A 16,309-nucleotide genomic window follows, 5' to 3' on the forward strand; every position below is an offset into this window, starting at 1 on the left:
CATATAATTTAAATATATCCTGTTCAGGGGGCTGCCTGACAACTCAGTGCCATGTGATCGTGATGACATCCCGATCACATGGCCACAATAGCAGGTTTCAGAATGCCTACAGGGGGACTGCCTGGCATGTAAAAAAAATTACTAACTACCAGGCTAGCTAAATTAATAAAAACAGAGAATATGAGAAATTAGCTAATAGTTAAATGAATATAACTTGACTTCCAATACATGTATAGAGTAAACATTTCCCAAAATCTGTTCGCATCAAAGGTGATTGTTCATGCTGTGGTGATTTTCAGATTTGTTATTTTCCCTTTGGAAACTGGAAAATATTGAATACAGAACCTAGAAAGAATCCCAGCACCTATTTTAATCCAAGTATTTGATAGTGCTGCAGCCAAGCATCCTAGGAATTCTTTCTATAGCATCTTGCAAAAATAAAAATGACACTTGTCCCACATTTACTTTACATTTTATTGCTATATTCAGAAATTCTGATAGCGTTTTCACGCTAAATAATTATATTTACATTTGTTTTCTTTGCAACACATCATTTGTTCTTTTGAAACACATTTCATTTTAAACCAGGTTACTTTTTCTTTAGATAATTTAGTGGTGTTCCGTATCTTCCAATTTGTCAAGCACAAATACAATAAAAAAACACTCTTCAAACATGTTACTTCCTTTGGCCCTACACATTTCTCTCCATAGGGCTGACCTGAAGATGAATGTATGCAGATCAGTGATACACCCAGTCTTAGTGATCAATGGCTGACCTACTGACCTCTTTGTAGTCACCTGGGGCATGACCTTTACCCAGAGACTACTTCCCTACGTTTTGTATGAGTAAAGAAAAGTGGGCTGGATGCAGACAGGAAGATGTCTTCTCAATACATTGCTCTGCAGGGCTCTTCAATGGGCTGTACGCTTGCCCTGGGTAGATCTTTTTTTTTACTTTTTCTCTTTTTTTTTTTCTAAGAGGGCTATTCTATGAAATAGGTCGACTTTTTCAACTGAGGTAACACATTGTTTACACTTTTCACAGCAAAGCACAAACCTGAGGTAAAACTGGCAAATGCTTTTGATTTTTAATAGACAGAGGATCGTCTTGCGTAGGCCAGACAAGTAAGGCAGCATCTTTGTGTGGATTATACAAGTATTAAAGATGGATGACCACACACGAGTACAGTTAATACATATTATGGCATTATTCCATATATTTAGCATAAATCTTTCACACAGCATTGCTTGTGTCATCAATTCCCCTCTGTTAAGAGTTTTTTTTGCTAGAGGTATAATTGTATAATGGGGATTCAATGCTTTCTCGGGATATTGGATAAATGGACCCACATTTTCATCCGCAGTGCATACGACAACGTCTTCTCTCTTAACGGAGTTATTTGTTCAATATATTACATCCAAAGTGTTCCGCTCATATTGTGACTGTGACTTCTGAAATAATCCCATTGGGCTGCAAATTATTCAGAGCATGCTGTGGTGGTGGTGGTGGTTGGTAAAAAGAGTTTGGTATAGAGTCACACATTGGGTTCGGACTGGCTGAGCTGGAATCACTCTGCACAGAGCCTGCACCCTCAAACTGATTCATCTTCTTTTTAAAAAGCTTCCTTTCTTTGGCCCTGCGGTTCTGGAACCAGATTTTTATCTACAACATAAATAAAAAATAAGTCAATGAAACAGACATTTAAATAAAACGTTTATTTTTCATTTTATTACGTTTTGTAGTGATGAACAGAACATCTTGAAATACGGTGAAATGTTACGTAAGTGGTCTTGTAGTCAAGATGAAGTTTGAAGCAAGGGGACTGCATGTAAAAGGCAGAGTAGATTGTAAGGGAGTGTTGGAGAAATAGAATGACTAATGTAGAAGCCAAAAGGAGAATGTTGTCACTATCATGAATCTGTATCACAGATGGCGTTAGGTTTAAGCTTCCTGAAGTAGGTGAAGAAGCCAAGGAAGCTAGTAAGTGGTAATAAAAACAAGGAGATTTCCAGAGGAAAATAAGAGTATTTGAGTTGAATTGGGGACGTGAAAAGAAGGGAAGAAATAATAGATGGTGTCAACTCTTCAGAGAAGTAAAAATGAGACAATATATTGGGGTGCAGTGTTAGTAAGGTATCTGTAGGTTTGGGTACAGACTGTAGGACCTTACCCTATAGATGTTGGGGTGTCAGTGTAGAGTCTGGCTAAGAGGTATAGTTGATGATGAATGGTTGGTGGAATAAAGGAATCTGGAACAGCTGATTTAACATGGATGAATCTAGTTATTACTAGAAGTGTAGTGATTTATTCACACTTATGTACACACAACACAGCTCGTAACTAAGCCCAAGAAAGCATGGCGTTGATGGCAAACATTGTGGTATACATTACAAAGCATTATATTTTATGCTGCCCATTTACATTTAAGAAATCTTTATTTCTCTTCTGCAGTGAGCCAAAAAAGATGGAAATAGAGAATTTAAAAAAAAAAAAAAAAACAGAACTGTTTTTTAAATATAATATGTATACTTAATTACTAAACTTTATTACTATATAGTTGTATTTAATACATTTTACAAAAAAAAAAACATTCATTGACTAACAGGGTTATTCACTAAAGTAAGAATTCAAAGTGAATTTAAAAATTAAGATCAACATAACTGAACTGGGGAAATTCTCTCCACTGAGCTTCTCACGGGGTGCAGGGAAAGGTTAGTTTTACTTTCTAGAACTTGTCCTTCATGGCCGCCACTGTTGGCTTCATGTCAGTCCTCTCCTACAATACAACACTGACATGGGCTCCTGTCAGATGCAATGCCAGGAGCCCATGTCCAATGCCAGGAGCCCATGTCAGTGTTGTACTCTTGAGCATTCCATGTGATCCTCCATAGACAATGCCTTTTTCCTCTCAGCTGGCACTAGTGGGGGCAAATGGCAGAACCTGGTGGTGGTAGCTCTGCTTTTTGACAATTTTTGTTAAGTGTAGAAAATATGCTGAGAAAAAGTAGTCCCTACTTTGTCTTAGTACGTTTTTTGACTGTGACACAGTCAATATGAATATTTCATAAAGATAAAATGTTTATAAAATACTCATTTTTGGGGGAGGGGAGTGCAAATTTGCAATTCACTTTAAATTTTCACTTTATTAAATAACCCTTTCACTGTATATGTCTATAAAAAAAACTTTAATTTTGGGAAGTCTTTACCTACTTGAGTACATTTTGATTTTTGCTGATTAATTAACTTCCCTTGTAGGATATTCTGCACTTTCAATAGTCTTTTTTTTTTTTTTTTTTTTTTTTTTTTTTTACTTTCTCACATGCATGATGAGCATCTAATCATTTTTATAATGGATTGTGCTGCTTAAGATTGCATTTAAAAAAATAAATACAAAAAATAAATTCCCAGGCACTCTAGTGTTAAAGCCGCAACAGAAAGAGCAGCAATGTTTCGACCTCCACAGAGGTCTTTTTCAAGCTGACAAAGACCTCTGTGGAGGTCGAAACGTTGCTGCTCTTTCTGTTCCGTTAAAATCTGCCTGCGGCTTTAACACTAGAGTGCCTGGAAATGTATTTTTTTGCCTTGATGTATTGGGATTGCTGGTCCTGTTCCAGAGCACCGGTGGCTGCTGGGGTATGAGTGTGGTTCCTACAATCAGTTTAAGATTGTATTAACTGAATGAGGAATTGTAGAGACTTGACAGGGAAATTTGAAATGTAAGTCTAAGCAGCCAAAGTGTACAATGTCTCAAAACTCAGCACTTGTTGCAAGCTATTGTCATTCTCAGACCAGTGAATAAATCCATTTATAAGTCCTTAAATAATAAATTCAAATACATGTACACACAATGAATTAATTGATCTATTTTACTTTAGTTATACGTAAGAAGCTTTGCTTCTGAAATCTGGAAGGATTATTGACTAAACTCAGAAGTCTTGGGGGTTGATGAAGGAATTTCAAATATTCAGCCAGAATAGGTGAGCCTTAGAAAATAATTGTATTGAAAATTTGTGGAATGAATTTATTTTTTTGCCTAAAATATAAATACCAACAATTCCCTTTTTAGCGAATAACCTTATGCTCAATTCACCTGTTGTGGGCAAATGGAATGTTTAAATGTTTGTGTTTTTACAGAATTGTATACCTGTCTCTCTGAAAGTCTTAAGTTAGCAGCCAGTTCAGTTTTTCTTCTGATTGTGATATATCTGCTGTAGTGAAATTCTTTCTCCAACTCCAACCTCTGGTGGTCGGTGTAAACCACACGATATTTCTCTTTAGTTCTTGTTTTACCTGTTAAAATAATGTTGAAATAATTAGGTTATTTGCCCGTGATGACCTCATCTGAATACTACGCTATTTCACTATGAAAATAAAGCTTATCACTGCTACAAACAACTATTTTTTGTTTTTCTGTTTATTTTTTTATTTATGATTCCACTCTTTAAATTGTGATTTGGCAAGGTTTTTGTAACATTTAGGTATACATAGTAGAATTGGAAAACCTCCATCTAGCCCATTTTAGCTGAAAAAAAGTCAGTTATCAACTACCTGTTTAGCTAATAGACTATTTAGTGGTTCTTTAACCCCTTAAGGACACATGACATGTGTGACATGTCATGATTCCCTTTTACTCCAGAAGTTTGGTCCTTCAGGGGTTAAAGTGACAAGTTTATATTTAATCACTAATCAATAAACGTACATCCAAGTGAATTTAAAAGTACCAACTATATATAGAGTTTCAAAGAAGAAAATGAACAGCAATTCATTGTGGTGCAAGTAGAAGGCCCAGTTTAATTTGTGGATAGACAGCCCTCAAACCATTGAGTTGTGTTTATTGTACACTAAGATTGATTCTTGAGTTCCACAGGAATTAAAGGAATATTCCAAATAAAAATAAAATATTCACTATTTATTAGATATACCCCAAGAAAAAGAGATATTCGCCTTCTTCCCCAGAACCAACTTTCTGTGGCTTTCTATTCATAGACTTTCTAATGCAGCTCAGCTGAAAAGTCTTTGCAAGGCATTTGCTGCTTATTTATTTTAACTCCACTTAGCTAGACTACCAGGAAATAACAGGGCTGGTTGTCTGATTGACAGCCCGGAGTGTAAACATGGTAAGTTTATAAATGTGCCAATTTCAATTGAAATCTGCACTTTTTGTGAAATGTAAAAAAGTTGACACACTCGTCACACATTAAGCACTTCAGCAAACTAAAGTACTTCAGGTGTTTGGAGTGTTCCTTTAAGATGTTGGCGACATGACATAACATTTTTAAAGGCATACTCCAAGCACCCAGACCACTTCTGCCCATTGGAGTGGTCTGGGTGCCAACTCCCACTACCCTTAACCCTGCAAGTGTAATTATTGCAGTTTTCTATCAGACAGCCACTAGAGGGACTTCCGCCTTCTTAAAATACAAAAAGTGATTTAAGCAACGCTGGACGTCCCCAAGCTTAGTGAGGACCTCCAATGTCGCCAAAATTCCCATAGGAAAACATTGAATAATTCTTTCCTATGGGTAGGTCTACTGCGCATGTGCAGCCATTGCCGCACATGCGAATTAGGTCTCCCCCGCCGGCTGACATCGGCGGAGGATGAGAGTAGGCAGAGCCTGACCAGTGCCGAGGGACATCGGCACTGGACTCTGGTAAGTCACTGAAGGGGTTTTAACCCCTTCAGCAACTTGGGATGGAGGGTGGGAGGGAGATGGGCACTACAGGGTCCTGCAGTGCCAGGAAAACAAGTATGTTTTCCTGGCACTGGAAAATCCCTTTAAGGCATATGTTTGTAGATGAACCAATCTCGCAAATGTTATGATTTCGTAACAAAATTTTTTTAGATAGATACTGTGGTTCAAATTTGCATCTGCATTACAAAATTCAGGTAAAGTAACCTAACAGTGAAAAAACAAACAAAAACAACTATTGATTCATAGAAAATTGTTGCTTATCAATGACCTATATAACATTTGAATTAAGTTACCACATGTAAAGTGCTCTGGAATATGTTGTCGTTATACAAATATTGAAATGCTAATAATAATAACACTTGTGTTGCCAAATACAAAAAAAATAATAATCAATTAAACATGTGTTTTGTCCAGGTCTCCCTACCAATAACCCGATAGGAGAGCCAAGCTCCCTCCTATCCACTCTTCCAATCTCTGTCAGTCAAAGCGCAAAATGTAAACAGTGTGTGTGGAAGCCCATGTTCCCTCAATAACAAGTGAGCTGCAGACGTCCTCTCTAATTGCAGTGACTTAAAGGATCACTATAGTGTCAGGAAAACTAAGCGGTTTTCCTGACACTATAGTGCCCCTTCAGCAGCTTACCTTTTTCCAGCGCCGAGCTGCCTCGGCGCTGGTGACCTCTCCTCTCCGCCGACGTCAGCTCCCTCTGCCGACGTCAGCGGAGCCGAATCGTGCATTCAAGCTGTCAATAGGAAAGCATTTCTTAATGCTTTCCTATAGACGCTCTGCGTGATAGAGGCATTAAAGGCCTCCAGCGTCGCAGATGCGCCTCTAGTGGCTGTCCGGAAGACAGCCACTAGAGGCTGGCTTAACCCTGCAATGTAAACATAGCAGTTTCTTTGAAACTGCTATGTTTGCATCTTCAGGGTTAAAACCTGAGGGACTATAGTGTCCCTTTAATATAACTTGCTATAGCAATATGTGGCAGACCATGATTAATATTTAACAGTGGCAGCCCCCAGTGCCCACTAATTATAGGGAAGGACTCTCATAATGGCCCCTTTTATTTCAGCACCTCAAGAATGTGACAATGTAGGTAATATCATGAAAGTGGGGTTGAAAATGCTAGCTCTCTCCTCTATATTAATAGTATATACTATTTAATTTCCCCCCCCCCCCCTCTTACAATATTATAAAGCGCTGTGGAATATGATGGCGCTATATAAATTGCAATAATAATAATTATTATTTTTCTCATTTTATATTTATATAAAACTATTTTATTGTTCAACGCCTGCTCCATTTAATTCTATATTTCCTTTTATTTAATGGACAATTAAAGCACATAACTGCACATGCCTGAATGAATTCCATTCATTTTTGTTTTACTCTATGCACATACATGCAAGCATGCCATATCAGCATGACACATATGCTGTGCTTGTCCAGTTTGTTTCAGTGTGAGGTCATGGACTGTCTGATTGAAGTGGTCATCCCTGAAGGCTAAGCATAGCATATCAGATCTCTGGTTTGCTTCAGGAGAAGCACCTGTTGAATGGATACCTTTAATTTTAAATGTATTTCAATTTCTAATTAATGCATAATAAGCATTTTAATATATATTTTACTGTTGAAGAAAGTTAGGTTGCTATGAGATCTGTCTTCAGGTGAACTCTTGTGAGACAGGATGTGACGGTTGAAAAGAAAAAAAAAACTAAGAAACAAACCTTAACAAAACTGTGAAGATAACAAACAAACAAAGCATTACCTACATGTTGTACATAATCAGAAGGTTTCTATTGCCTTTGATCTTTCCCAATTCCCTTTGATGTGCATTTGGAAGCATACAGAGGAAAATAGATCACTAAATTGGTTCTCTAAATTCTATTGAGGTGCTAATGTTAAGTTAAAAAAGACAAAGGAGTTACAAGGTGATCTTATCAATTGAACAATTTGGGTGAGCAAGAGCCTGAAGTATTACTCAGATTCCCTTTCATGTCAGCGAAAGTACAGAAAGACTTATTTGTAGAACAAAAATGTATAACAAGGTAATAGCCTTGAGCACGGTACCGAAGATTCTAAAATATAAAGAATCCAAGCTGTTCACCAAGTTCCTGAATCTTCCAATCTGAATTTATGGGTCTGTTTTATAGGACACATTAATAACATAGTATTTAATCCCACAGTTTATTGGACTGCATGCACTTTTTTCAGAATGTTCTCATTGATAATGAGTGAATGGGGGTGATAAAAATGTAGCATAAATTGAGTTTTAATTCTCAAACACTGAAATGAAGCAAAACAAAAATAGCAAAATGTATGCCAAAATAGCAGTTTTGAAAAAAGGCAGAATTTTGTAATTTCGATTTCAATTTGCCACCATGATTGAAGTGTATAAATGAACTGTCTATATGGAAAAAAAATCCTTTTTTCTTTTTTAAACTCACGAGTTAAAACATTTAAATTAATGGGCCGCTTTAAAAAACAAAACAAAAAAAACAACCAAACATTAAAAACTACTTCAAACATATTATACACACCCGGAACTAGCTGTTTTTACTGTTCTGAAAAAAAAGTTTCTGAATGAACAAAGCAGCAGTTTTAATTGAAAGATAAATATCTACTTTTTCCCCATGCTTCTAAGGCCAATCGAGCACTGGACAAATAATCAGTAGAGTGTAATTCTTTGTATTTTGATTAGAAATATTGCCATTGAGGGATTCTGTAATTATGATAATAGATTGAAGTGTGAGTGGGTAATACATATCTCCAAACCCTTGAAATATAATTTCCCCCCTATGACATCACTATTATTTCCCCCTTATCTATAGTTTATCTTGAATTGTAGAGTTAAGAGTTAAGGTAACATATGGGTTAATGGTTGGCGTTACTGTAATGTATGCGTTTATGTTTAGTGTTTGTGTAGTGTAAAGGTTAATATGTTTTATAAGATTAATGTTTAATGATAGTGTTATATGTTAGGGTAATGTAAGATTTAATGTGTAATCTGGTTTGTTAGGATAATAAAGTGATTAAAGGAACACCTTTGTTTACCATAACCTCTTCATTGGAATGAAATTACTATGGTGCTAGGAGTTCCGGGCTCCAGATTTCGCATAGGTGTTAAACCACTGAAATGCATACGGTTCTCAAGCCGTTTTGTGAATGGGGAGCTTCTGATTGTCGAAGGGCATCAGCTGACACTCTAATCAGCAGAGCTCCTATTTGAGATTTCCTGTTTGAAGAATCCAAGGGAAATGGAAGGACAGAGAAAGAGCTGGAGAGAAGAATTTGGGGTAAAACCGTACGTGAATGGTTTAACACCTAAATGTAAACTGGCACCAGGCACCTCCTGTCACCATAGCAACTTTACTCTAGTGAATTGTTTAACCCTTATATGTAAACTGGCGCTAGGAACTTCAGGTCACCATAACATCTTCGCTCCAATGAAGTAGTTATGGTGCCTGGAGGTTCTTTTAATGTGTTTTGTAGTGTGTTTGGTCATTGTAAGCTATTTCAGCTGTCATTAAAATTAGGTTTTCACTTTATTTAAGTGAAGTTGTTCAAGCTGTATTGACAATGTGAATTAAGCAGTAGAGATAGAGCTTTGATTTATAGGAAGTTTTCTCCAATTTCATGATTATTGGCAGCCATAGCATTTCATATTAGTTAAATCATTTTATTGCTATTAAAATCTGTTAAGAGTAAGATTTTTCAAAAGTCAAAGGATTTTAATAAAGTACATACTGATGCACTTATCTAGTTGTCTATAGTACTGCTATAATGATACGGTGGTATTGAAACCCAATATATCAATATATTTGAGTCATGTAAAGTTTTGACAAAAAACATATGATGTGACAAGTTCTTTATGCGCCATATTTGTCTTGAATTGGTTTGATCAGAATTGGACATTATTATAAAATCTATAGCTTATCTCACTCTTCCAATTGAATCATATTATTACTTAATGTCTTGGGCAAGACACTGAACTATATATATTTGCCTACCTCAAATCCTCATAGACTGTAAGCTTGCTTGAGCAGGGCCTTCTTCAACTCAAGATACCCTTTCTATAACTGTTAAGTACTATGGAATATGATGTTGCAATACAAATAATATTAATATGGAATTTTGCACTCAGACATTGAAAGAAACCTTTCATTCCGCACAATGTTTTCTCTCAAGCCTTCTTGTTAGTTTCTCTCAGTAAACGTATGGAGTGCCCAATTAGGAATAGTCAACCTGTGGAGCTGTAGGTGCCAGAGCTCCCATCATCCTAAAGCAGCAGGCTACTGAGTAAACCTGATGGGAATGATAAATTATGCTTGCCTTCCAACTGACTGGACCATTGAAAGCTTGTGTGGATGGATATCAAAATAACCAGTGTCAATTCCAAACTTTTTAGACACAGAACTTATAAAGAGTTTACATAGCCTACTTTATTAATCAATATTTTTTCATTTATTTTTTATTTTTGACAAGTTATTTGTTGTAATAAAATACACCACATCCTATTTTGGACCATATATTATATGTATACTGCTTTATGCATATCCACCAATAATCTTTCTGCGACTCCCAAACCAGATATGCTGCAATAATTTAAAGTATACTTATAAAGCTGAAATTTGAAATGTTAGCTCGACTGGAGAAAGCATTGGGCAGCAACGAAAATAAAAAAAATTTACTGTACAAAAAATGTAATATGTATCGTATTTATCAAGGACAGATTTGTAAACATGGAGAAAACTTGTACCTGTTATATACAATGACCTGCAGAGCTTTTGAGACATCTTTTCCTACTTTTTAAATACAATTGTTCAAATATATCCATGGAATCCTTTTACTGACTTTATGAGTTTCCTACTGGTCTGAACAAAAATTACTTCCGCCCTGTGGGAAATAGCCCTTCAGAAGGGTCAATTGCTCTGTGTTTATTTATGACACCTTCCCAAAGTTGTCAGTAGTGTTTAGTCTTAAAATTCCTTTTGTATCATTTCCAAAAACCTGTGGTTCTTTTGTGGCATGAGCTCAATATGTCCTTTGTGGAAAAGGTCCAGAATATCTTGGATTCTTTCTTCCCATGAGCATCCCCCCCCCCCCCCCCCCTCCAACTTTTTGTCTATGTATATTGCTTTATAAATAGTAAACGATTGTCCCACAAATAAGTAGTGTTAAGACGCTTCTATGAACTACATTCCAAACAACATTTGGGATTTCCGTTAATATTAAAGATTTTAAAGGCCAGAGTTATAAGAAAGAAATCTCAAATATCTAAGTAGGCCCAAGCTTTACAGGAACACAAAGACGGCATCAGTGTATACCTTGGTCATAAAAAAACACAAGGCAAGTCTTCCATAGGCAATAAAAGGGAAAAGGCTATTTTACTAGCTGTGAAAATCAGCACTCTGTCTGGGCAATATAACCCATAGAGGAAAAAAGGAAGATATAGAAAGACAAAGCTGAATATCAAAGTGAATAGGGGAAGAGGTGTGAAAAGGCCATGCTACCTCAATGACAGATGGGTCTTAAAACCATGGACAAGGGGAAAAAAGCAGACCTCACAACTGGTCTAGAAAGATACCATCATTAGCATGAGAAGCACTTTGACTGCACTGACTCCTTTAAAGGCCCTTCAGGACTGGGATTTAAAAAACCCAAAAGAAAACTTTGTTATCTTAATAGCCCTGATATGATGTTGGTCTTGAGAGGGTTAGGATGTTAACATCCAAACAGTTTTACGTACTTGCATATAAATGTGTTAAAGCAGACCTCTTAAAGCCTGTAGGAAGTAGTTTTAAAAAAAAGAAAAAAAGATCATTACATTTGGGGGAAAAAAACAGGTTTGAAATTTAGAATAATCAAAACAAAATCAAACAATTTATAAAGGAACGTAAATCTGTTGTGCTTCTTACACTACCTATCTGTCAGGATGACTGTCCAAAATCTAACGACTACTTCATTGATTGATACAAGCTAGCAATCCTGGTATAAATGGTCTGTTGTTGCAGGGCTACATTTTGAAAACTGGTGTTTTTTTATCATCCTACCTCATTTTCTAAGGCGAATTTCATGCCTTATTTGCAGCTTGTTTAATTTTTATATCCGCTAGCACTTATTTTTATGACTGGTGCAGTTAACAGTAAACAGGAGCTGGTTTTGACAAGTGCTTAAAATGCCCACTGTGTAATTGGCTTCATAGTGAGTAGGGTTAAATCCATTACTAGTGTCTTGTGCTTTGATTGTCTTAGTACACGATATAAAACTGGAATTGGTTGCTGCTATTTCTGGATGTTTCATTTAATGCATCTAAGTATACACTAATCATCCAACTATGTGGCTTTAACTAAAAGCCTTTTGCCAAAACTTTTGCTATCTTCAGTATTAAATAAACGACTTGGTACTACTGCCCACACTCCTCATAGAATTGCTGGAATAGGGGACCAATTTACTCTTACTAACTTTGAGAAGGTTATATAGCCTGGACTTTATCATTAATAAAATTAGGGACCTTTTCTATAGGCCCCACTTACCAGTTTGTGCTTTTCTTGACAATGATCACTCACATTCTCATCAATATATAGAATACTGACATTTATAGATAAGTTACTTTACCTTATATACTAATTAGAGTTTAAACTAAAATCAAAGCAACCTTTTCTAGAACACTAGCACGCTTAGAACTCATATGTACCATTAATAATAACAAGGAAATTTATACCTTTATTTCTCTATCATGCTCCCCAATTTTCCATCTTTGGTGGCATTTCCCATGAATTAAAATATATTTTTCTTAATTTTCAATTTGTTTTAAAACCATAAATCATCAAAAGTTGAACATAATCCTGCTATTTTCCTACTTTATCGTACTTCTATCCTTACCAAAAATACAAAAAAAGAATACTTCATCTACATATAGTTGCTAAACCTTGAACCTATTTTTGGAAGAATTCCACTCCACCTTCTTTATGTGCTTGTAAATTCTAGGAAGAGATATCAAATGTATATTACCAAAAAATACTTCTCCTTCGTCTACATACTGTTGCTAAGATGTGAACCCATTTTGTGGAGGATAACCTTCTTTATGTGCTTGGTCATTCTGGGAAGAGGTATCAAATGCATATTACAATTAAAATGTTTCCTCATACAGTAGATATCAGTCATACTATTCGACAGATACTAATATTGCATAATATTTATCACAAATATAACAAAGTTTTTAACTGTTCTTGCTTCCTCATATCTGCTTTGTGCTGGTGTTCATTATTTTATGTCGAAAAATGTTTTATATTTTTCTAGGTTCAGTGAACAATAGTTTTGTTGTTCTATTCTTATATAACTTGCAGGATTCATCAAAATTTGTGTTAACTTTTATCAATATTGGTTCATTTCATGTGATTTTAAGCTCTGTACGCACAAATAAAAATATATATATTTATATATTTTTTAAAAACTATATATAATAACTAACATTTACAGAAAGAACAGAAGCAATATTTGAGATCCCGTCTTGGACAGGAGACCAAAACATCTCATCATTAGCTTGTGTTTTCAAATAAAATCAAATTCTAATATATTGCAGAGTATGTAGACTAGGTCTATACATATGTATATTGTTCCCTATTACATAATGTATCTATAAAAACAGCACTAATTGTAACTCGTCTTAATAGCAATGCAACCTAGAAAAGTGCTGAGTACATTGTTATGCTATATATATATAATAAGCATAGATCCTACTATGTATAACTAATGCACCATCTTCCACCCTTCTAGTCTTTGCTTAACCACCAGAATGCTGAGTACGCTTGTTATATTATGCTAATAAAATATATGCAGAGACTCTGTGTACATGTACACTAAATGGAAATCTGTTAGACGGATCAGGGTGTTGAATTATATAAAATGGTCAGGTTCTAAATGACATCTGTATAGGAAACTATCACATAGTAAATTTAGTTAAGATTAAAATTATGATTTGACTAATATAACCACAGAGAAAAACAACCAAAAATTGTGCTATGGTCCCTTTTAGTAAACTATGGATATACATCTATGTTATATTTTGATAAATGTAACTATGAAATCAAGAACCTTGTGTTTACTGCCTCTTTAAGTAAACCACTGGTAATATTATGAAGCATTTAATTATGATTAATTTTCAACTCTTAATAATTTTTCAGCGATTAATATTGTTATTTGTCAGTGTTTTTTAAAGGACCCCATACTGTATGCACAGTTTTAAACTATTTTACCCACTGTGTTCATGATTTGTGTCCCCCAAAACCAAAAAGTAGCAGGACATGCATTATTTAATGATTTATTGTAGTGTAACTAAAAATATTTTTTTTGGTCTCCAATTTCTATATATTTTATAATATACGTGCACATGTCTTATGGGAATCCCCAGAATCTTAGAAATAGAATGAAAGAGAAAATTGCAGTGGAGTTTGAAATTGATGGTAGAGAGATATAAAAAGCATTTGTAAACCTGTTAGGTTGTGACAGCTGAGTTTCGGAAATGACAAAAAATAAACTAAAAAAGTTGCTAAAAATCATTTAAAATGCTAAATAATCTAAAAAGTTGCTAAGAAAATAAATAAGGGCAACTGGGATATTATATCACATTGCATAAATGATGTAATTTCACTCTATAGTTAAAAACAAAACAAAAAAACACAACCCTAAAAAATTTGATTTCTATAATAATAATATCACACTGGGAGCTATTAAAATTATAGTTTGATTGCAGATACAGGGAAAAGGATAAAATAGTGGAATTGTATATGTTATCTAGCATATCATTACACATCTGTGAAGAATATTGCATGATCTGCTTTCCATTTAGCTTGTTGAATAGTGAGTTAAGTGCTGGATTTTTGGTTCTGTCCCAATATATCAACTTACCTAATCAGCATAATTTATTAATGTTGCTTTAGAAATCATGCATGTATCATTTTTTCCAACTGTGCTAAGATAGACAAATGGATCACGTGTACCTAATAGGGACATTCTGTTGCAAGCCTACATTTTGTGATTATTTCAAAATATAGAAATGTATTTTTTCAGCTAACTGGTTATAATAATAAGCTGTAGCTTACCTCTTTACCTCTCTGATCACCTAATTTAAATAACACAAAGCCTTTTATGTATTTTAGGCCAAAGATCAAAACTAATATGTAATAATGATATTTTACAAGAAGAGATGATAAATACCTGGAAAAGTTTTCCAGCAGAAGTGGGTAAGGATAATCAAAATAAATTAAATAAAAGCATACAATATAAAATCTTACAAATGTTATAGTTGGATAATAGGATAAAAATAACATTTAACTTACCTGTAGAAGTGGATTGCACGGTTTTTCTCATCCACTCATAGGAATTTTGACTTTGATTACCGGGGGACATGGCAGCTGCATGATTTGAATCTACAGAATGTAAAATCCCAGGTGCAGAAGAATGTGGAGAAATGTAGCCCATAGAACTATAAGCAAATTGGTTAGCTGGTAAATCAGAAGATTGTAAGGTACACGTGTTGATCGGTGGAGCAGCATAGGAATTATAGTCCTCTCGTGGCGATCCATATTGAGACCCCCAAACTCCTACAGACTGTTCTTGGTTATCCATATTTGGCACATGGTGGTAAGCCACGTAATTGATATAGGGTGGATTTGATACATAATTCTGTCCTGTTTGATGGTGGCTGTTATTGGATCTCACAGAAAGTGGATACATACTACCGTCTGTATGCGAACCGTGGCGGCCACACGCACTGTTCATAGCTGTGCCAGTCCGCCTGTGGTCATCTTTGTCCTTGAAACTCTGAAGGCAACCTCTCCTTCCTTTCTATCTACTACTGGTACTATAAATGACCCCTGCTAGTCTTGGAGTCTGTTTACTGCACATTACTAACAATAATGTGACCAGTGCAGGCAGTAACAGTTCACCAGGGCCCTGTCTGATGTCAGAGATAAACTGCCTGCCTCCAAAATACATTTGCATACAAATGAAAGGCTGGACATCCCAGAATCATCACCTTGTTGCTACTTTCAGTGCTTCCTTTTTGTCCGGAGCCTTAATGTAAACTTTCCCACATACACTAATCCCTGTCAAATCATATTGGACTACTGTCTCACCCCACCAAGTGCAGAATAGACCATAATTTGAAAAACAAAATTAAAATAAACATCTAAAAACAAAATTAAAATCTAACACACATAAAAAAAATAAGATGTGAATGCTGACTAACATTTTAAAAGTTACCATTAATCCCAAATTAAATACATTATTATTAGCATTTATATAAAGTCAACATACTCCGCGGCTTTTTAGAATTGGGATATTTGACAAGTAATTGAAATACAAAAATTAACAGAGATAAAAGGCGAAGAAGGCCTTGCTCAAACAGGCTTACAGTCTATGAAATACAGCGCATTGGGTCGGGCACACAGTGGAGTGTAATAGTTAATAAAATTATTGTGCTTTAAATCTCAGGGTATGTCACAGTCTAAAATGGACGAACAAAAACATCAAGACACATTATGTAGGAGAAACTGTTCTAATAAAAGTCACTTAGAACATGGGCCACCATCTTGATAGCCAGCATTATTTT

At 35.3% G+C, this 16,309-nt stretch overlaps 1 protein-coding gene across 1 annotated transcript; it reads right to left on the bottom strand.

Moving 5' to 3' along the window:
* Nucleotides 1–1,432: 1,432 nt before the first annotated feature.
* On the bottom strand, nt 1,433–15,477 carry LOC134573650 (homeobox protein CDX-4-like). Its single transcript, XM_063433437.1, has 3 exons — nt 15,036–15,477; nt 4,146–4,291; nt 1,433–1,663 (listed from the first exon to the last, which is right to left on the bottom strand). Exons 1-3 carry the CDS (start codon nt 15,475–15,477, stop codon nt 1,433–1,435), a joined length of 819 nt encoding a protein of 272 aa, XP_063289507.1.
* Nucleotides 15,478–16,309: the final 832 nt, after the last annotated feature.

The sequence above is a fragment of the Pelobates fuscus genome, chromosome 9 (genome assembly GCF_036172605.1).
Source record: "Pelobates fuscus isolate aPelFus1 chromosome 9, aPelFus1.pri, whole genome shotgun sequence".
Taxonomy (NCBI): Eukaryota; Metazoa; Chordata; class Amphibia; order Anura; family Pelobatidae; genus Pelobates; species Pelobates fuscus.

Excerpts from the sequence above, each read along its gene's own strand:
- LOC134573650 (XM_063433437.1), bottom strand. The coding sequence starts at position 15,477 with ATGAACAGTGCGTGTGGCCGCCACGGTTCGCATACAGACGGTAGTATG. Across the intron at positions 4,292-15,035 it reads CGTGCAATCCACTTCTACAG|GTAAAACAAGAACTAAAGAG; the intron begins GTAAGTTAAATG and ends TTATTTTAACAG. Across the intron at positions 1,664-4,145 it reads TAAGACTTTCAGAGAGACAG|ATAAAAATCTGGTTCCAGAA; the intron begins GTATACAATTCT and ends TTTATGTTGTAG.